This window comes from Alosa sapidissima, chromosome 6, assembly GCF_018492685.1.
Source record: "Alosa sapidissima isolate fAloSap1 chromosome 6, fAloSap1.pri, whole genome shotgun sequence".
NCBI lineage: Eukaryota > Metazoa > Chordata > Actinopteri > Clupeiformes > Clupeidae > Alosa > Alosa sapidissima.
In genome coordinates, this window is record NC_055962.1 from 36,024,070 (window position 1) to 36,045,865 (window position 21,796).

At 46.5% G+C, this 21,796-nt stretch overlaps 1 protein-coding gene across 2 annotated transcripts; it reads right to left on the minus strand.

The window, feature by feature from the left end:
* Positions 1-114: 114 nt before the first annotated feature.
* LOC121711524 (E3 ubiquitin-protein ligase TRIM9) lies at positions 115-21,524 on the minus strand. Of its 2 annotated transcripts, XM_042095189.1 has the most exons (11): positions 20,721-21,524; positions 14,038-14,133; positions 12,274-12,396; positions 7,089-7,199; positions 6,203-6,356; positions 5,557-5,625; positions 5,093-5,253; positions 3,692-3,830; positions 1,249-1,552; positions 327-489; positions 115-188 (listed from the first exon to the last, which is right to left on the minus strand). In XM_042095189.1, the coding sequence occupies exons 1-11, from the start codon at positions 21,474-21,476 to the stop codon at positions 141-143; spliced, it is 2,124 nt and encodes a 707-aa protein (XP_041951123.1). In that variant the 5' UTR covers positions 21,477-21,524; the 3' UTR covers positions 115-140. The 2 variants fall into 2 exon arrangements, with proteins under 2 accessions (XP_041951123.1, XP_041951124.1); XM_042095190.1 differs by lacking the exon at positions 5,557-5,625.
* Positions 21,525-21,796: the final 272 nt, after the last annotated feature.

Genomic DNA, 21,796 nt, shown 5'->3' on the forward strand with positions numbered 1-21,796 from the left:
GAGATTTTCATGAAAGTCCTCTGTAGTATCACTAAAGGGAACATGGATAGTTGACGGCAGGCAGACATCCAACAGCATTAGATGTTGACGTTTGTGGTTACAGTGTTTTAGGTTAAAATGGATCTGAACATGTTGGAGGTTCACTGTTTGATATTCTTTGGCACCTCCAAGCCTGTAATAAGGGTCACCTGGAAACCACAACAGGAAATCTTAGATATCATGTTAGTTTATTGCTGTATCATGAGATTGAGGAATTAGCCTAACTACAAAGACACTTTTTTTCCCCTGAAACTTCCTGGCGCTTTCTAGAAGCCACCTGCACTCACCTGGACATTCCGGTTGAGGCTGACAGCAGGCATGAAGACACCCTCCAGGTTCTCGAAGGCCACAGGCCCGTGCTGCTCTTTGTTAATGTAAAAGGTGAGGGAGTGCTTATTCAGGTCCAGAAGAATGCCTACCGTGGAGCCCTTGCTAATGCCCCCCTCAGCCCTATGGAAAACGCACACAAACACGGTCACGGATGTCTGCTCTTAGAAGTTGGTGGTTCCCAACTCATGCAGTAGTCCTTTGTAAGAAAATGAAACAACTTCTCATCAGTCTTGTTTAATAAAGTGCATCAGTCCAGCTTAATAAAGTGGAGATATTTCATGCCATGTCAAAAAACACATAGCAAAATTATGTCAAAGTTACAGATGGGCTCAATTCTCATGTTATGTAATCTTATTTCGTTTGCATTCATGATACCCCAATTTGCAAGAGTTTGCCCCAGATGTCACATTTGAAGTGGTTATATCAAGGGAAAGGGGGAAAAAACACTCATGAAAACTAGTATGGAATAGATGGCACCTCATGTTAGAGCAATGCTAAACAAACTAAAAAATACGGGAATCTTTTCGTTTGATGATTACCTGGGTAACATAAGATGCAAAGTGAGCAATGAATGATTCAGTGAATCTGTATTCCATCTGACAGCAGGGGAAATAGTAATGAGGATAAGCTTGAGGTGCTTTGGATCAAAAGCCTCCTCTGAAATTTCTTTAATTTGGACCAACAAATATCAGGTCACCCCAGCTGTGAGTGTGACCCCCCTCCACAGGATAGCAAGATGGGAGAAAATGAAATGAGTGTGATTGTGATTGGTTAGAGTGAGTTGGTTAGATGGTATGTAAAGGGACTTCATCTCTGAAGTGTCTTCCTTTTACCCTAAACAGGGGCGAACACCAACACATCCTCAGGGAAATTCCTCACCTGTTGGTATGTGAGTTGTTGTGCATGAACCAGGAGCGGTTGTTGTCCACATACATGGCCCAGGCCTTGTCGTCCTTGCCAAGCATCATGTCCTTCGTGGTGTTGATCCGGGCCACACCGAACGCCGGATCTGGGTGGTTGTCGTAGCGGTCGATGCGGAGCTCCCAGTAATGCACGCCCTTGGAGAAGGCGGCTGTGCCAAGCACCACGCGGTCGTCGTAGCTGTTGCAGCTCACCGTCTGGTTGTCGTTGGTCAGCACAATGTCCCGGTGCGCCGACGTTGGATCAAATGTGAACCACGCCACTGCAGGCAGACAGAAAATAGACAGCAGTGAGACTAGCCTGGTTAGCACCAGACCTTATCTCAACTGAAATTCTGGACAAGGTTCATTTTTCTCCCATTTCCAAGGGGCGTCACCAACGGATGCTGATCAAAATGCCTCTGGATGCAAAGGGGATAGATTTAAAACCAATCAGAGCAATGAAGGAGATGACATATGCAGAGCAAGGGAAAAATACATCTCAACAAACGAGTGTTCTAAAAATAAAAAATGCTCCAATGTCAACGGTTGTGATTGGTGCCCGGGATTTAGGAACATTGGAAATGGCCAGACAGACCTGCAGAGCAAATTCAAATTTGCCAAAGGTTCGTCTGGGTTCTCCCAGGCTACAGTGAGACCAAAGAAAAACGCAAAAAAAATGCAAACGGCACTCCCTTAGCACCTTGCTGCCGCATCCCCATAGCCTGACCTCACGTGTGAACTTGCGGCTGTTTGAGCAGGCGAAAACAGCAGGAAATGAAGCTGATGGCATAGTGCGCACCTCGGCAGTCCTGCCTGATCAGCGAATGCCACACGCTGCGGTTTGCTAGCTGCTGCCACTGCCGAACGTGAGGTGACACATTAAATATGCAAGTTGCTCGTGATGAAATATTAAAGTTGATGTGCTCATTTAAAAGTCAAGCGGCTGGATTAATTCTCATTCAGATTCGGCAGTGCATTTTTCTGCCCACAAGGCAGTCGTGCCGCGTTAAAACAAAATAAAAAAAATCTGCTTTCTGCAGAGCTTTAATTAACACAGATCCTCCAGAGATACTTTGAGTGAGATGAGAGAGACGCCATGCAGTATAGGGAGATAAACAGCCGGATCTGCCACACTGCTGCAGAAGAGGACTGCCATCACCACGGCAACATCCATTTTTGGTGCTTTGCAGAAGTTGCTGGCAGAAGTTGCCCACTAGGACCAGGACCGTGTGTGGGCATTGTTACCCATGCTTCACCTGAGTCCCACGCCCTCTCCCATCACTCCCATCCCCCAACCTGGCTGATCGTGATTATGATCCTCCGGCTGAGACGTTCCGCCATCTCCTCGTCACTCCCCCATTTATCACGACGAATCGATAGTGTCGGTCGGCCCGTACGTCTCCCCCCTTTGCTGCTCAGCCGGGAGACTGGACTCATTAGGCCCTGGCTGGCGGCCTGTGACGAGTGGGGAGGTGGCAGCCCCAGCCAGCTCCACGTCAGCCAGCATCCATCCTCAAACGGCTCCATCAACGCCGCCGCTGATCACCCTGTTCATTTATTTACTCCAGCAGCCTCTCATGCGTGCAGCTCCACACGCACTAATGGAGCTAATATGGCTAATGTGGGCGTCATCTCAGACTCAAACTACACATACTGAGGCCACTGAAAGAGGTCTGACTTGTTGTAATATGGCAACACACAACTAAGGACAAAGCTACCTGACCTATTAAAACACACACACACACACACACACACACACACACACACACACACACACACACACACACACACACATGAAAATCAATTTCATAGAAGCAGTGACATCCCTATAAGGACACAGAGAATATGCCGACATGGGCAATGTTCTTGACAGTGACATTTCTAACACAAACACGTTTCCTTCAAATGCGCCTCAGACCCTGTAATCGAGGACACACACACACACATGCACACACACACACACACTCACACACACACAAACACACACACACACACACTCACACACACACACACACAAACACACACACACACACACACACACACAGCTAGCCGCCTTGGTGGCGCAGCTCCACCGGTGAGCAGGCAGCCAGGAAACGGCGTCCCACAGCAGTGGCACAGACAGGGGAGTATCGCCGGCCCCCGGGCACTCATTAAGACAAGCGCGCCCAGTTGGAGGCCACTCCCTTTGATGTGAGCTGCCAGAGCCACACGCAGAGAGAAGAGAGAGAGAGAGAGAGAGCAGGAGAGAGAGAGAGAGAGAGAGAGCAGGAGAGAGAGAGAGCAGGTGAGAGAGAGCAGGAGAGAGAGAGAGAGAGAGCGTGAGAGAGAGAGAGAGAGCAGGTGAGAGAGAGCAGGAGAGAGAGAGAGAGAGAGAGAGAGAAGAGAGAGAGAGAGAGAGATGCACAGGGAGAGAGGCTCACCGTCAGAAGTCTTCAGAATGACAGTTTTGCTATAGGGCCCGGCCCCTACTGAGTTGTAGGCCTTGACTCTGGCATTATAGGAGCTGTTGAAGTGAAGACCATCCACAGTGCACACGGTCTCCTTTCCCACATACACTTCCTGAGAGAGAGAGAGAGAGAGAGAGAGAGAGAGAGAGAGAGAGAGAGAGAGAGAGAGCAACAGAAATAATGTTTCTTCTGAGCCCTGCCATTTGTAGTGGCCTACTTTGGCATCAGCATGTAGTAGAGATGTTGCTGTAAGTTAAACACAAAAGGGAGCTGGAGGCAGAAAACAGATGAAATAAGAGCAAGGAGGCAAAATCACACAGGAAATTATACATCATGAATTATAAAGAGGCTGATGGAGGAAAACATCTGAAGGTTTCACTACTCTGGAATTCTTGCATCTGAACAAGAGTAACCTCTGTTGTTACTGCTTTATTTTCGCTCTGGTACGCTCAAAAAGAGAATTTAGTGATAAAAAAAAAGCTCTATGTTGATTTTCACTTTCTTATTTGTTTTTCATCATTTGTATTTTCATGAGGCAAGATTAGGCAGACATTCTCCAAAACAATAATTACATGAGAGATATCAGTCACAGATTAATCAAATCTTTTAGCCTGGCTAGCGCCACCACTTCTCAATGAGACGTGGTCTGGGAACCAAACGTTCATTTTCTCGTATTAGAAAAAAATGCCCAGATCCGTTTATTGGGTGCCACAGATGTCTATCAAATGCGTCTGTGCATAGCTCATCATCGTCTTGCTTTCCCCCCTGTTCTGTGATTGGTTCCCTATCTCAGGCGAAAATTTGCTCCATGGTCTCCAGGCTGCCTTAGCAGCGTGAATCAAATCGCGCGCAAGGCAGCATGGGAACACCCAGGCTACAAATCTTTTAAAATCTTGACCTTGAATTTCCCCTGGGGATCAATAAAGTATCTATCTATCTATCTATCTATCTATCTATCTATCTATCTATCTAACAAGAGACAGCTCCTACACAAAATGTTAAGCACTGAAGTAACCTTTTTTTTTGACGTGTAAGTAATTGTTGTCTCTGCTCATCTTAATAATCTGTAATAATAGCCTCGTCAACATCTATGTCAAAGAGAAGTTCTTGGCTGTCACCACCATAGATATTAGAAAGCTAGATACCGCATTGTCCGTTGAGTTCTGTTAGGTGGCAATGGCAGACATGAAGGCGGGGACAAACACCTTGCTGTCTATGGGCAACACTTGCCGTAACATCAGAGACACCCGTTTCCAGTGACCGTTGCCCCCACTGTGATGGCAGCACTATTTACGTACGTTCTGGAGCCCCTATGCTGTATCCAGCTTAATATCTATGGTCACCACTGTGAGAGAGATCACCGGAGAGACTCACCCTGTACTGGCCCCCGTTCCCATCATCCAGCTCCAACACGTAGGCGTCAACAGTGACCAGCGGGACCGCAGTTATCCTCCAGGCCAGGGTGGCGCTGTTGTTTCTGGTGCAGCACTTTTCCAGCTGCAGCAGGGGGGGCGGAGGCACAGTGGGGGTCTGTGCTGTAAGATCAACACCAAACGAGGATAAGAGTCGCGCCGCCACCACCACCATCCATCCCACATGCAAGCCAAGCCAAGCAGAGTGAGCTTTTCAAAAGAAATGTTTGAATGGGGACAAGTGCAGTTGGACACATGCAGAAAGGGGGAGAGGAGAGCTCTGTTTCAACCACTTCAGTTCAGCTCTATGCAGCAGAGTGGGCTGTCAGGTCTCTCGACATGAGGAAGGGAAACACATGTCTTTGTGTTTTTGGGAGGGGGGGGGGTGGGTTTTTTCGGATGAATCGTAGCAGCTATAAAAAATACCTCCTGTGCCCTCCGTCTCTTTCGGGCCACCTGCATGCATTTGTTTCATTAATGGAGTCTCCTGTACATCTGAAACATGATATTGGACAGAGCATGGGTGCACGTGTGATATATCTCAGCATTCCAGAACTCAACACAGTGGCGCTGCAGGGGTTTTTATTGGGTTATTGCCTCAGGGGGAAACGGGTAGATTCAACTCATCTATATTTCATCATCTCCCACACGGCCCACAACCGGAACTGTCAAATTCAATTCAGGGACCGGGATGGCTATTTTAATATACTGACATGAAGCCAGGTGAGAGAAAGCATTCTTATTACTCCGCGTCTCACCTGGGTTGACTCATAAAGCGTTATAGCCAGGCCAGTCTTGGAAATGATATTGCAATTGTATTTCACCATAATTTCACAGTAGAGTTTTGTATGGAATGTTTGCTATGCGTTTCCAGTCACCATAGCAATATCTCACCAGTCTAGTGCAGCGCCCATTTTTACGATATACACAACATTCATGTAGAAGTAAAAGAAAACACAATAACCAGGAGAAACCGTGTATATTCATTGTCACTGTGTACAGTATGTTTTCCATGTGTGTGATACGATGGCGTAACTGCGGTTATCGTGTGTCTGCAGGCTGGGCATCTCACCTTTGCTCTGAGCAAAGTCCAGCTGGAGGATGGTCTGCAGCAGGGGGTCGGTGTTGAGGGTCAGGTCAAACTCCGGGCCCACTTTGGGCTCCAGAGCTCCCTTCACCCACTGGTCCTGGGACGAGAGCACACGCTTGATCAGAGCGTCGGAGATCTGCAGACAGTGACAGGCGAGAAAACGCTAATAAGTCCGGCAGAGGGCAATTCAACATGATATCCTTTCATCTGTAATGTTCGCCAAAGCAACAGATTACGCTAATGATCACGCTAATGCTCTTGTCATTGCTCTCAGAGGGTGTGCTATAGGGAAGACGCTACTTAGCCAAAGGCCTGATGGGTTAGTTGGTGAGGTGTGTCTGCTGACTCGCTAGGCACCCTGAGACAAGTTCCCAGACAGAGCCTGCCGGGGGCTTTTATGGTAAGGCACAAATCAATACTTCATAAAAATTTGAAGCGGGAAGCGATCCGCCGATGCCTCACTGCAGGAGCTTTTATCTCCGTTTCACTGTCTACCCACCTCCCCACTCTGAAACTCTGGGCGAAACGAATCGAACAGTCAAGGCAGAGGTGAGTGAGCCTGAGAGGAAGGCTTTAAAGACAAAAGACCCTGATGCCGAATCCACATGGTCTGATTAAACTCGGTGAAACTGCATGTGCATTGAGTGAATCATTGTGAAGCACCATTACACAGTGTGTTGGTTTTAAAATCATTTGACATTTTATTGACTGTGAACTGTGAAAAATGAAAATGTAACAAATAGATACATATAATATTCTATTATACAATAAATGCATATCTTATTCCTAATATAAAACTATGGAAACAGAACCGAATTTCCGAAGCAACATAACACGCCCTGTAACACAGAGGTGGTAGACTACCTACCAGGAGGAAGCCACTAGGGTCGTTCTCTTTGATCACTTCCAGGCAGTACTCCATCATGCCAGTGGTCTGACGAAGCTTCATAGTGCAGTGGGTGATCTGATCGCGCACCACCTGCACACACAATAGCACACAATGAGTTCAAAATAGTGAATGCAGGCAGAAAGACATGGAAGATGCATAGACAGAAGAACATTTGAATGTCTCAGACAGGGATCACACAGGCAAGCGGCAGGTTTCGTATTGCTCTCTATGGTTTGGCAGCGGAACAGTGGCAACGCTGGCGTAACCAAAATCCTTTTAGGGCCTGTCCACACGGAGACGCTTTTTAGGTTAAACGCAGAGGTTTTGCTTCGTCTTGGCCAAGCGTCCAAACGAATCCTGTAAACGCACAGCCCGAAACCGCACTTTTCTGAAACCTGGTCCCAGAGTGGAAAAATCTGAAACCGTAGCCCGTTTGAATTCGTTTAGACAGCGAAACCGCACATCCTGCTTGCGTATCGATGATGTCATCGCCACACCTCAGCTGCCCTGGAGTTGCACTTATAGTATTGCCTAACAATACTAGTTTTCATACATGACATTACCAACGATTACACTCCGTAAGATAAATATCACAACTGGTGCTCCGCAGCGCCGATAGCTTATGACTTGGTGGACTGAACACTGTTTTTCCCGGTGTTTTTTTATGCATTCTAGCTACTGTCAGTGACGCGAGAGAACTTAAGTTATTAGGAAAGTGCGGTGTAAGTTTAGGCTACATTAATTTGTGTGTAGTGCCAGTGTCATTCATTTATTTTACATGTCTTACAACATATATACATGCATTCACAGTCGAGTGAAATCAGATATAAGCATACAAAGACGCTTAGAACTCACGTTAAGCCGATGGTAGCACACTGAATGCAAATGCGCGATTTGATGCAGGCAAACGTATTGACTGTTACTAACGAAGGTTTTATAGCAATATTATAAATGTGGCGACAGAATAGCCTAGAACTTGGGTAAGCCTTGCGTTTAGTAGCCTAATTGCGGTGATAGCCAAAACTAATGTGAATCACGGACTATCCTACAACCAAAGAAAGTAAAGGTGATTAGTAGGCCTACCTGCGTTAGCCAAATAAAGGACGGGACTGCACCCTTCACAAACCGTAAAATAAAGTTTATTAGTTTTACAGTTGACTACAGTTGATAGTTCACCATCAGTCCACACAAACAATTCTGGTTTCCTTGCACTAGCCATTTCGTCATAGCCTATTCTGTCTGTTTGTAAAGCACAAACTTTGGTCAATTTCTGTAAAGAAACAGTGCCACCTATAGGCCTGGGGTATGAAGTAACGTGTTGAGTCGTGTTGAGATGGATCCGTTTGGATGCAAATATTCTTGATACTGTTCCAGGGAAGACAGAGGAAAAAAAGATCGGTTTGGTACGTGTGGACTAGGCCTTAGGCAAGTTTCTCCACTCGGCGGCCATATTGCAACGCTGTTTAATTTTGTGCACTCATCGGGCATCCTATTCGGCAGAAATGCGCGTGCGCAAGGCTTCACGACACCAACCTTGCTCCAGCGGCGAGTTCACAACACATGATTGGCACGATGTCTTCACAACACACCATATGATTGGCTCAATGTATTCACATGTCAACGTTTTGCCGAGGAAGGGGTGGGATATGTGTATTGGCGTTACAAACTAACCCCATGCATTTCTATGGAGGATTTTTTGAGTGCTCTGTCTCATTAGAAAGTCTATGGCGTAACGTTAGCGTTGAACTTGGTTCAACTTTCAAAACGCAACGCAAGCATGTTCAATTGTTAGTTTAGGCCACCCGTTTGTGTTACTTAGGAACGAGATAGAACTTATTATGGTCTGAGCGTTGGGTTACGCTTGCCGCTGCCGCTGGCCAGTGTTATCCCCGCCTTAGATCTTTGGTTGAACCAAGTTCAACACTCAGCTTGTTCAATGGCTAGCGTTACGCTAGTGCTGCCATCGTTCCGCTGCCGAACCATAGAAAACAATAGCAAGGCCCCGGCCATGGCGCGACTGGCTGGGGCACCTGCACCGTACGCCGGCGACCCGGGTTCGATTCCCGCCCCGTGGTCCTTTCCGGATCCCACCCCGACTCTCTCTCTCCCAATCATTCTTCACTGTCCTGTCATTAAAGGCATAAAAAGGCCAAAAAATATATACTAAAAAAAAAAAAGAAAACAATACCAAACCTGCCGCTGGCCAGTGTGATCCCTGCCCAAAATGCACACACATATGCCCCCAAGACATGCGCATACACACAAAGATAAAACACTGACCGTTTCATATTAATTGTGCAATGATAAAATACATAACCTTAACCTGACACCAATATTCCAGCATAGCAATAGTTTGATAAATCTGTTTTTTAACAGCATTAATACTAAGTAAAAACAAAGAATGCAAAATATAATATATTTTTTTAAAATACTCTGAAATGAATGGACACCACCCACATATAACAATAACCAGAACAATTCACCAGCTGGCAAGTAGGATAATTTGGCAGTAAGCCATCATTGTGGACATGTTTTGTTTTAGTCGGCCCTCTTAGCACGTAATTCCAGCACTTGGAACATCCTGGACCCTTCCCTCCATTTGCCTTATAATAGGCTTTCAGCATGTCCAATTACTGCCAGGGTATGTCTGACCCTTACATGCATCACATTCGACCTAAATTGCACTAAATTGCTTCAACTGTACACTGCAACAATAATAAATACCTGTGGATAAAAGCATTTCCGAAATTAATTTGTGTGTGCCAATACAGTGTGTGACAATACAGGCTCTAAAAGAGGGACACACACAGTTACACATTTACACAGATTGAAAGGTCATTCTCTTAAATACAAAGTCACACATACTCATATTCACACTCACACGTCCATATATTCACACAAGCGCATGGCCAAACACACACACACACACACACACACACACACACACATACACACCAGTGCATGCCTAAACACACATACACACACACACACACATACATATATTCACACCAGTGCATGCCTAAACACATACACACACCCACACACACACACACACATACATATATTCACACCAGTGCATGCCTAAACACATACACATACACACACACACACACACACACACACACACACACACACACACATACACACACACACACACACACAGTCCCTGGTGGATGTCATGCAGAGGTCAGTGGAGAGCAGAGGGCTGTCAAAGCCATTCATTCACAGCTAATTAAAATGCATCTGTCTGTTATCATTGTTCACGCTGCGATATCTCAGGCGCGGCTCCGTAGCGCAGGTTTACTGACATGTAAAATATAAAAAAAATCAGCTATGTCTAATCCATGTCTTTGTCTGCGTCCACTTTTAAAACAGCCCTTGCACGGTTTCCATAAAGCCAAATGAAATAGCTATGTATTTACATGCATATATGAAAATACAAGCAAGGAAAATGTCTCAAAATGGCACTAACGATACACTTGTCAAATTGAATAATCTTTCATGACTAATCGTGACGATAATGTGATTAATCTACTAACACATTCAGGCAGTTTGCACACAGTCATACAATTATATAGTCAGCAATTATTCACCTGTCAAACACTTTAATTTCCATATCCTCTCTTGAACGGAGGGGGAGACTGGAGGCTAGAATTCATAATTATGTGGATGTCTCATAAATAATACAGATCATAGTGATACTGGCTGCACTTGTTATTAATGATTTTAATAAAATGTGAAAATAATTAAAAATGCTTTAGAAGTGACTTAATGTAATCCTACAGAGATGACCAGCCCTGATCTCCGCAGCCTATGGATTAGGTCTGCGGATGAACACTGGCCATAGTTGTGCGGCATGTGAGGAAAAGCTACAGTGGCGAAAGAGGCCACTGCTTAGAAAGAGAAATATATATATAAATATATGAAATAAATAAATATATGAAATGCAAAACCCCGCTGATGGCCTGCTGGCTCGGAAGGAATGAATTAGAGTAGAAAATGACATTCGCTGTCAGGCTGACACAAACACAACACTTCAAGTCATTAAACAGAGGGCGCAGCAAATGCTGTCCTTCTGGGAGTCTCTCTCTCTCTCTCTCTCTCTCTTTCTATCTTTTTTTTTTTAATTTCTTTCTCTCCGTCTGAGTAAACACTGGCTCTTGGCCCATTTTAGTTAGTGACACTGCAATATGCAAAACAATTGAAAGCAATGGACTGATGGATTCCGGCAGACAGTGTTTTGATGTCGTCGTCATGACATTCCGAGCGGAATGAGATGTAATTAAATTCATTGTTTCAGAGGATTTTTCCCCTCTAAACATATGGTTGAGTGCAGACTGAATCTAAACTCCCATTCTCTCAGTAATCCCATGGAAAGGCCATAACCTCAATGGTTTTATTTTATCACAAAGGATTCCACTGCTCTCTCTCCCTCCCTCTCTCTCTCTCTCTCTCTCTCTCTCTCTCTCTCTGATTATCTAGCCATCTATCACTTTTCCTCTTTTCCTGTACTAATCACAGCAGCTGTCTCAGGAGCCCCAATCCCCTGGCCCGCACGTTGCAGGCTGGCACCATGCCATGTGACCCACTGGGGCCTGGAGCTTTGCGGTAAATCCTGCCAGCTGCACCATGCCTTTGCCCGGCTGGGGCTGCAGCACTCGGACCGGGCACCGGATGGATGCCCTGATGCCCTGATGCCCCTCACGCCAGGGGATGCTGTGTGTGTGTGGTGAGCTCCTCTCGGCAGGACGTGACGTCCGCAGTGGACCGTGCATAACACCACTCGTCCATGTTCACTACCCACAGTCAGCGGAGGGACACTCCCAGTGATGTAGTACTCGAGTCCGGTCTCGAGACCGATTTCTGCTTTCTCGGACTCGTCTCGGACTTGTTCCTTCAAAGACTCGGTCTTGACTCGGACTCGACTGTATTGGAAAACCAACAGACTCGGTCTCGACTCGGTCTCGACTCGGTCTCGACCCTTCAAAGACTCGGTCTTGACTCGGACTCGGCATAGGCGGTCTCGTCCCCATCACTGGAAACTCCCTTTTTCTGTTTGGCAGATGGGGTCTTGTCTTGGGTCATCTTTGTCGGACAGTGACTCCGGAGGGGGGGGGTCAATCTGTCAGGAGTGTCGCTCCATACGGAGTGCTGTCTGACCTACCTTCAGCTTGTACTCGCGCTCCTTGGTGACCTTGGTGAGGAGCTTGGCCTTCTGCCGCGTCAGGGCTTCGATCAGGGAGTCACACTGTGCCACCAGACAGGCCTCAAACTCCACGCCACTCTCCTGTGGTGACACACACACACACACACAAACAGACACACAGACACACACACACACACACACACACACACACACACACACACACATGAGCACCTGAGAGGGTTGGATAAAAGTGGTACTGTGGAAGGAATGTCCGCACACCAGGGTCTAGCTCTAATTTTTTAATTAAAACCAAAAACGTTTTGACCCGTCTGGGTCTTCTTCAAGCTAAAAACTAAAATTGGCTGAAGAAGACCCAGACAGGTAAAAACGTTGTTGGTTTTTTAATTAAAAAATGCAGGAGCTCTGGTGTGCGGACATTTCCTCTTGTTTACGTTTGTATACTTTGTCCTGCACCTGGCCTAAAGAAAGGCCGGATGTGCACGCAACCACTCTACCAAACTTGGTAAAAGTGGTAATCGGGGGCGTATAGGCAGGTGAACTGCACTGTCTACTGCACTAGGATCAAGATGTTCGAATATCAACATTTGAGTGCATAATTTTACATCATTAATTATAATTGTAATGTTTTGTGTGGCTGTGGATGCTTTTTACTGATTTATATTTTCTTCTGATGTAAATATCCCCAGAAATTAGTATTCAGTCCTTGCAAGCAAGAGTGAAGTCAACATTTTATTTCTTTGCTATGCTAATCAAAACATTCTTGCTTACAAACAAGGATGTGAGGTAAACTGCCACAGTAACACTGCATCTCTGTGTGTGATGCATTTTGACACTCAATTTCATATATGAATAAGAATTCTGACAACACTGCCATGATCAAGATGCTTCTCTCCTCCCCTGATTCACTGGAGCACCTCATGGCTAATATGGAATGTCTGTCAGTTCGTCGTTTTAATTTTCATCTCCCTGTGTCCTTTGTTATGCCACATGTCAGTGAATCAACCGTTACTCTAATTGAAGATCCACACAGCCCTGACTCTTCAGTGCACCCACCAGAGAAGTGGGCTAAATCTGCCGCACAGCGCCAAGAAGTGGGACTTAAGTAGGACTTAACAAAGGCGAGAATCCCTCAAAACCGACGCGGAACAAGGCCCTTAATACACACATTTTCATAGCTGATAAGATGTGACAATGTGGTACGGCTGTAATAGCCTAAATTGTCTTGGGGAGGACGGCGGCTCAGCGCTGATTATTTTGGTGAGGCTGCTCTCTCTCCCGCCTAGCCTCTGTAGAGCGTGTGGCTGCAAACAGACACTTTCCCTGCCTGCTGGGTAGTACGAAGGGCTTTATGGAAGTAGTGCCAGCCTAAAAATAAAAAAAGACCTCCATAATCCAGAGGCTCTTTTTTCTTCAAACGAACAAAAGGTGACCCCACATCCTCAGTATGGAGGTCTGAGAATCTCCACAGAGGATAGTAACCTATTTTCCATTTTTATTTGTTTGTTTGTTGGTGTGCAGCTGTCTGGTAAAAAGTGATTTCCTTATCTTGATTCTTACTTTTCATTGTAAAAAGCAAATGCACATGTTGAGCATTTCTTTTCAGTGAAGCAATATTACCCCAGTGAATGGCGAGCCTGGATCCTCCCTCATTATATCCATGTTGCTCACTCCACACACTCTTTGTGCTGCTGTCTTTTGGGACCCCAGAGAGGTATTCAACAATAATGATAATAAAAAAAACGAGCCAAGATCTTTTTTTACCTGGATTTGCTGCAGCATGTTCTTCAGCTGAACCAGAAACTCCTTGGCATCCTTGGCTTTGTCTGACACCCCATTTAAAGCCTGAGATAGCTGACCCTGAGAGTCAGAGAGAGAGAGAGAAAGAGAGAGAGAGAAAGGGGGAAAAAGGATGAGGTTACAAAGTGTAGGAAACAGACAGAGAGAAAGAGTGACGGACTCCAAATAAATATTCAGTAGGAGCTCATATGGGCCTACACTTCACTGAGGAAGTAAGCAAGTGAATGGCATTCAAATTCAGATGCTCTTCTTTGGTAGTCTTTGTGATTCATGGTTCAGGCAGACAGACCACGTTAGCAAATCTTTTTGCCAACAGGCGTCGACAGTACCAAACCCCCCACTCGCCACTCGTGATATGAAATGAACTCAGCAGACAGACAGACAGACACTGACATATCCATAAACCCTTTTGAAGTTTCAGACACTCTCTGTGTCTGGGCATGTTTTAAATGCATTCTAGAGTTGTGGTGGTTATCTTTAACCCCGGTTCTACTCATGTTTGATACCCTTGAGTGATGAACAGTGATGGGGAACATGGACCCCCGGCTGTGATCAATTTGGCCAGCTTCCACACCTCCGACACCCACCTGCTCCACTTCCTCCACACACACCCCCCCCACCCCCTCCTTGCCCCTTCGTCCAGCAGGCTCCTGAGCCCCTTCCATCAAGCCAGGCCTCCACGCTGCCTTAATGTGCCATCTGCCCCAGCAAGCTGTCTGCTGTGTGGTTAACAAGGGGATGAGTGATGCCCTTACTCCTCCTCCTCCTCCTCCTCCTCCTCCTCCTCCTCCTTTTCCAGCCACTCCCCTTTCTCAAGATGAAATGAGATTGGGGTGGGTCCAGGCCAGATTCTTTTTGTACGGCCTTTCTTTGGTGGGGATGGACGAGGGACCTGTAGGTCAGTGGGACAAAGACTTGAGGGCTCGTTCCAATTAGAGAAGACACTGTCGTTGGATCAATTGGCAACTGGTTGGCATTTGGTCCAATAAAATGGAGCAGACATAGTTATTGACAGTGGAGGGGCTCAGGCCAAGGTCAACAGCAGTGGTGGTGGGGCTCAATCGGGATGCGGCTCGTGGCGTGCTGGCTCTTGCACACTTTGATAGGATATGCTATCTCGCCTTGGCAGGGCAACCACCACTTGGATGACTGAGATGCAGGAGGACTGGCTGCTTTGAAGGATATTTGAAGAGCAATGAGCTGCAATCCACCCCTCCACCCCCCAATACACACACAAACACACACACACACACACACCCATGTGACAAACGTCTGGCCAAGCTCCCGCCAGACGTGACAGAGATGGAAAAGAACATTAGCGTGATTTGGCCAGCGAGGAGGAACACAAACAGCCATTGTTTGGAAACATCTCAAAGGCATGGCATGAAAGCAGGCTGGGGTAGAGTCGTGTTTGGGAAAACGGGGTCAAAAATATAGCAGCTCCTTAAAATAACGACAATGCATAACCAGAACACAAATCCACTCTCTCTCGGTTTCCTCTCGCTGCCTCTGTTTTCTGGGAGCGATATATTTTCTACGTGTGGTGTTTTTGGCAACAGTGTGCAAACATAACCTGATCTAAAAAAGAAATGGAGAAAGGCAAAGATAGAGAGAGAGAGAGAAAGAGAGTGCTGTTAGTGGGAGTATTTGTAAGACAATACAAATCTGACCTGATCAGCACGCTGACCTTGATTGTGCTGAGTCCTCAGGGATATACACGCTGGGAGGGGTGGGTCACTCTCTCTCTCTCTCTCTCTCTCTCACACACACACACACCCTCTCTTCTTCATCTGCCTCTCCCTAGCTTTCCTTTTCTCCATGTGTGTCTCTCTCCCTCTCTCTCTTTCTCCCTCTCTCTCTTTCTCTCTCTCTCTCTCTCTTTCTCTTTCTCCCTGCCTCTCTGCAGCTGTGTCATTAACTCCCCACATCTGGATGAGAGCAGAACCAATCTGCAGTGGTAGCTCAAACACTCACACACATGCACACAAATCTCTCTCTCTCTCTTTCTCTCTCTCTCTCTCAGTGTGTGTGTGTGTGTGTGTGTGCCACCATGGTCCAGGGAGCAAGAGGGATGTTGTGCAGCCTGCACACTCAGGGCAGTGTGCGTCGAACAACAACACAAAGCATTCTTCCTCGTCTCTTCTTCCCTTTAAATGGACCAAGCGGGGCCTTGTAAGCTGGCGCCAAGCACATTATGAGCTGAGAGAGCAGACCAAGCAGCAGCCTGCTGAGAAATCAGGCCGGATTATATACACTATGCAAAAGACAACAGAAACAAAGAAATCTACAAATAAACACAGCCTAAGATGCACTGTGAAGTTACTGGCACTACAGAGCTAGAGCTTTTACATTACATTAAAAAATTGATGAAATCTTTATCTCGCTATTGAAACATGCATGACTCTGTAAAGTTTGTTGCTTTGATGTAAAACATTTCTTCAGATCATCATCATGCCTGACTCCTTTAGGGTTTGAGTGTGTGATTTACAAAAAAAAAATGGAGTAATCTATTTTCCTTTGTTAAGCTGGAATTTGTTGGGGAATTGTCATACATTTTCATTTGCTGAAATTAGCAGCATTAATATTACTAATCTAGCTCAATGCTGCTCTGTAGCCATGGTAACATGTGAGAGCAGATGCAAGTGAGCAGTTGAGACCAGACGTAGGTCCTGCGTATGAAGCTACACACTCATGCTGACAGAAATAGCAAAGGGGAACTTGTGTCCTTGCTTCTGGGTTGCCTTGGTTTTTCATGCAGATGACTATCATGGGATGGTGAGAGAGAGAGAGCTTGAGAAAGAGAGAGGGAGGACAACTGAGAGAGAGTGAACAAGTGAGAGGTAGAGAGACAGCGAAGAGGAGTGGGAGAGAAAGACAGGATGACTAAGAGAGAGAGAGAGAGGAGGATGAGAGGGCAAGTTGGAGAGAGAAAGAAAAAGGGAGAACAGTGAGAGATTCACTCGCCAGTTGGAGCGTATGGAGGAGGCACACAGACGCATTCATGCCGGATACATTAACCTACATTCTCTCCTGCTCAGAGTGGAGGAGTCATACACACACACACACACACACACACACACACATACACGCACACATACACAGAGAGAGAGAGAGAGAGAGCTGAACTATCTACCCTGTGCCTGAGGTAGCCCACTACTGAGGCAGCAGCAGCAGCAGAGGTAGCAACAGCAGTGCAGTGCAGTGCAGGCAGCTTTCATCAGAGGCAGCGCCATCTGTAACCAGATTACTCCAGCCCTATGCTCCACTCTCTCTCTCTCTCTCTCTCTCCTCGCGCTGGTCGCAGCCACTCACTTGGAATGAACTGGAGCCTCCTTGCAAGATGGAATCCTCCGATTGCCAAAACTGTTACACACACACACACACACACACACACACAAACACACACACATACAGAAATGTGTGCAAACACACACACACAAACACAAACACACACACACACACAAACAAAAAAAAGCACACTCCCTCACATACACATTCCCTCATCTTTCTCTCAAATCTTACCCCCTACATCTGCACAACCCCAACCCATCCCCTCCCACAACACACCACCACATGCTCAATCTTTTTGATCCAGTGGGGCTCACTCATAGATCTCTATCAGCAGAATGGGTTTTGGATGCTGATAATAACACTGAAAAACATAACAAAACCAAAGAACTCTTTGTCTTGTCTTGTCTATGTCTTGTCTTCACCGTGGGATAGTGAGAAACGTAATTTCGATCTCTTTGTATGTCTGGAACATGTGAAGAAATTGACAATAAAGCTGACTTTGAACTCATAAGCAGACGATGACATTGTTTTTTATTAAAACAAAGGAGGCAATCCATCATTCTGACTGACCATCATCATCACATTCTAAATGCATTTGGCTCCTATAAGATTCAGGGTTAAAAAGATCTACAGTGTAGGTGCGGTGAGGAAAAAGCTGTGCTGATTCGGGCATTGTTTTAATTTTTCATGAGCTCAGCCTGGGCCAGCTACCTACCCACACTCAGCCCTTACTGTAGCATTTGTTTCCCACACATGCTTACTGCAGCCCAGGCATTCTATTCCCCTCGTGCCAAGTTTGAGTCCAGAGCGAGCGCTTAAAATAGATGCTTGTGGTGTTTCTGCATGGCTACCCAAAGCAAACTGTGCCAAAGTGACTGTCCCTCAAAGTCTCCCCTCTTGTGTTCCATCCTGTTTGGGATACATGCTAATATATTCAGGAGTGCCCTCAGAGGCTGAGATTGTTTTGCCACCGTGTGGCTTGCCCTCCTTTCAGATAGCTTGTAATCAAGCCTCACTAGCAAAAACAAACACAAACAAACATCAGGAATGCAATGTATTCCTTGCAGATGGAATGCCCATTTACTGAATGGAATGGATATTCCCAATCCCTGAAACAAAAATAATAATTCCACGACTACTGAGGTTTTGTACTACAACAGTCATAATCTGACACTCTCTATGCCAGAGTGCATCGCCCGCATGGTTACACTGAACCAGTGTTAGCCGATAGTCAGTTTTCTACAACCATCCATATCGACATGCCCCATAAAAAGGCCACTAAACCCCTCATAGAGTGGACAGGGTCAGTGGATCAGACACAGGGCAGTGGGGAGTTGAGCTTGATGCTGATTCAGCTCTGCTGCCTGCTGTCCGAGCTTTGCTCCCCCCCCCCCCATTCCCCTCCACTCAGTAGGACAGCTCTTGCCTTTTAGCTATGTGCCCGTCTGCAGTGATGTCCCTCCCGGAGCCTGACAGGGAAGGAACCGCATTATCTGCGAGCACACAAACAAGCCCCAATAAAATGCCTCGTCACTGTCTCTCCTCTCCGCTCCACACGGCGTCGTGTCACGACCAGACTAATCTACAGCCGAGAGCTAGCGGAACGCAACACACACGCAGGCAATCTCCCAAAATATCACAGGCTCGGGCTCGCCAACATCATAGGGCCCGTTACATTTCACTCCATACGCTTTTTCTGTGTTAAATCCACGCTCATGAGCTCACAGATGACTGACTTCCAAATGCATTACACCCAAATAGGATTAGGAAAACTACATAGCAGTTTAAAAGACATCTGCAAAACAGCAGGGTGTATATGACCTAGAAATGGGGAAATGTCACTCACACCAAACCCACAGACAGACCCTGAGCAACAGAGAGAGAGAGAGAGAGAAAGAGAGAGAGAGAGAAAGAGAGAGAGAGAGAGAGAGAGATCCACAAAAAGGAAGTAAGTGACAGAGAGGAAGACACTGACACTGGCACTATCTCCACTAAAAGTCCCCAAAAAACCCTCCCCTTGATCTACTTTCCACTGAGCCATTGCTGAGATCACAGCGCAGTGTGGAAATGTCAAGCACCCTTTCAGTGCCACTCAGAGACAATCTGCCCAGAATAATGGGGAGGACAGACTCCAGTCCCCCTCTCAACCCCCTCCACCCCACACACACACACACACACACACACACACACACACCCACACACACACACACACACACCCACACACACACACACACCGTATCCAGGCATGTTGTTGCTTCCATTTGTCCCTCCTTTCCTCTCCCCTCCAACCAGCGTTCCTAATGTGCAGTGGTCTTCAATCCTCCTCTCACACTTGTGAACGATGTCCTTTCTTCACCACTCTTGACCAAATGGATGGTGGTGATGATGAACATCATAAATCACGTGCCGAATGCAGCAGGGAGATAAGCGGCCAGCGTTCTGCATCTTTTATTTATGGGGCTCATTACATATTTACTCTCGTTCACACGTCTCTAATTTTCATGGTCCATTTGTGGGACAGTGTGGGCAAAAATGAACTCATAGCCTAGTTTCTCATTTACAGTCAGCGTCTAGCTGAAAAAGGGGCCAGCAAGTGTTAAATACACCACAGCGCTTGAGGACTCTGGAAGATTTTAATGACAAACCAATCATGCCGTGTGTCTTTTTCATAAGAGCATTTGTGACTCAGGCAGCGCTAAAAGGGAAAGTGGTTTTTAATTTCACTGATGAAATTGACGGCTCTCTGTAAGATAACATGTGTCAAGATTTTGCACTTTAACGCTTCAGTCCAAATCTATTATTTCTAGCTGACCAAGGCACAGCAGGAGGTAGGCATTACTGTGAGTCATGGCATCTAGAATACTTTTCATCTGTGGGCAAGCATCAGGAGGGAGAGAATACATAAACTGGTGACCTACTCAGAAATTAGCATTGCAGACCCACAGCTTCTGGCAAGTTGAATCTAAGGCTAGAGTGTGCATGTGTTGTTGGTGCGAGAATATCTCAGAGTAGCTTTGGGGCAGTGTGTGTGTGTGTGTGTGTGTGTGTGTGTTTGTGTGTGTGTGTGTGTGTGTGTGTGTGCGTGCGTGCGTGCGTGCGTCGTGTGTGTGTGTGAGTGAGAGAGAGAGATGGATCCATAATAAGGAAGGTTAAAGACAGAGAGAACTGACCTATGCAAACTAGGAAAATAGATTAATCTAATTTGATAAAGGATGGTCATATTGGAACTGACTGAACAGTTAGTAGACCCGTTAGTAGCAATTAAATGTGACCCGTCAAAACATTTCCAAGTTCAAACTGTCATGTTGCATAGTTGTGCTTGCAATGTGAGTTTGCTCCCTCGTCCCATATCTTACCTTGTGGTGTTTCCACATGGTGGGCAGAGGTTTCACGTCGTGCTTGCCATGCTTGCCATCCTCCAAACAGTGGTGACAAACTGGAAGCTTGCAGTTGGTGCAATACATACTGTAGTTTTCTGCGTCGTGCTCCGCACATGTTGCAGTTTTGCGCGCCGTGGCGTTGGGCTGCTGCAGGGCAGCGGGTGGCGGCTGAGTCGGTGGCACTAAGCGATGCTTGGCCAGGGGTCCACGGGAAGGATGGCACCTCTGTTGGCACGGTGTGCAGTAGAAAACATCGCACTGCTCGCACATTACTGTGGCATCTACAGGGTTGCGGTCGCACAACTGGCATTTGACAGCGGCAGCGCGGTTCTGTTGGTAGCGAGCCACGATCGCCTCCAGCAGCCGGTTCCGTGGGAAGCCTCTCAAGCCCCGCTCGTCCAGAGAGACGCTACGGTGGCAAAGCGGACAGGTGATAGAACAGTGACGGTGCACAAGCGTTGGTGGAAACACCCGCACACCGTTTGGCGATTTGAGGCACGGCGTGTATGATCCGTAGCCACTATCCGTTTCGCTATACATGCTCATCTTATCCATATCCAAATAATCATAGTCCGAGTTCCCCGATGCCCGGCTTTGCGGAGGTGTCTCGCCTTCTGGGGTTTGTACGATGATATTTCGGGCGCAAGCCGAACAAACATTATGTGAGCAGGGTAAAATAATTGGATCCCTGAAAAGAGAGCCACAAACGGGGCATTTTAATTCTTCATCCATCGTAGCCACAGAGAGTTCACACACAGCGACAGAACAGCTATCAATGAAAACAGACTAGCACTATTTGATATGGACAGCTCCCCCCCCTCTCCGCGCAAGCGCAATGGGAAGGGGGTTGTTGGTGTTGTAGTCCATGTGGGAGGCAGCCCCCAGGGTGTGATAATCCTTTATTATTTACTTTCTCATGGAAACTACAAATCCCGTAAGGCCTGTAATCAAATGTAATCAAAGTCGACCTGAAGAGAGAACCGATCATCTTTGGTTTAAATGTATGGAATTCAGATGATTAGGATTCACCCAGAGCCTCTATCTATAAGGCA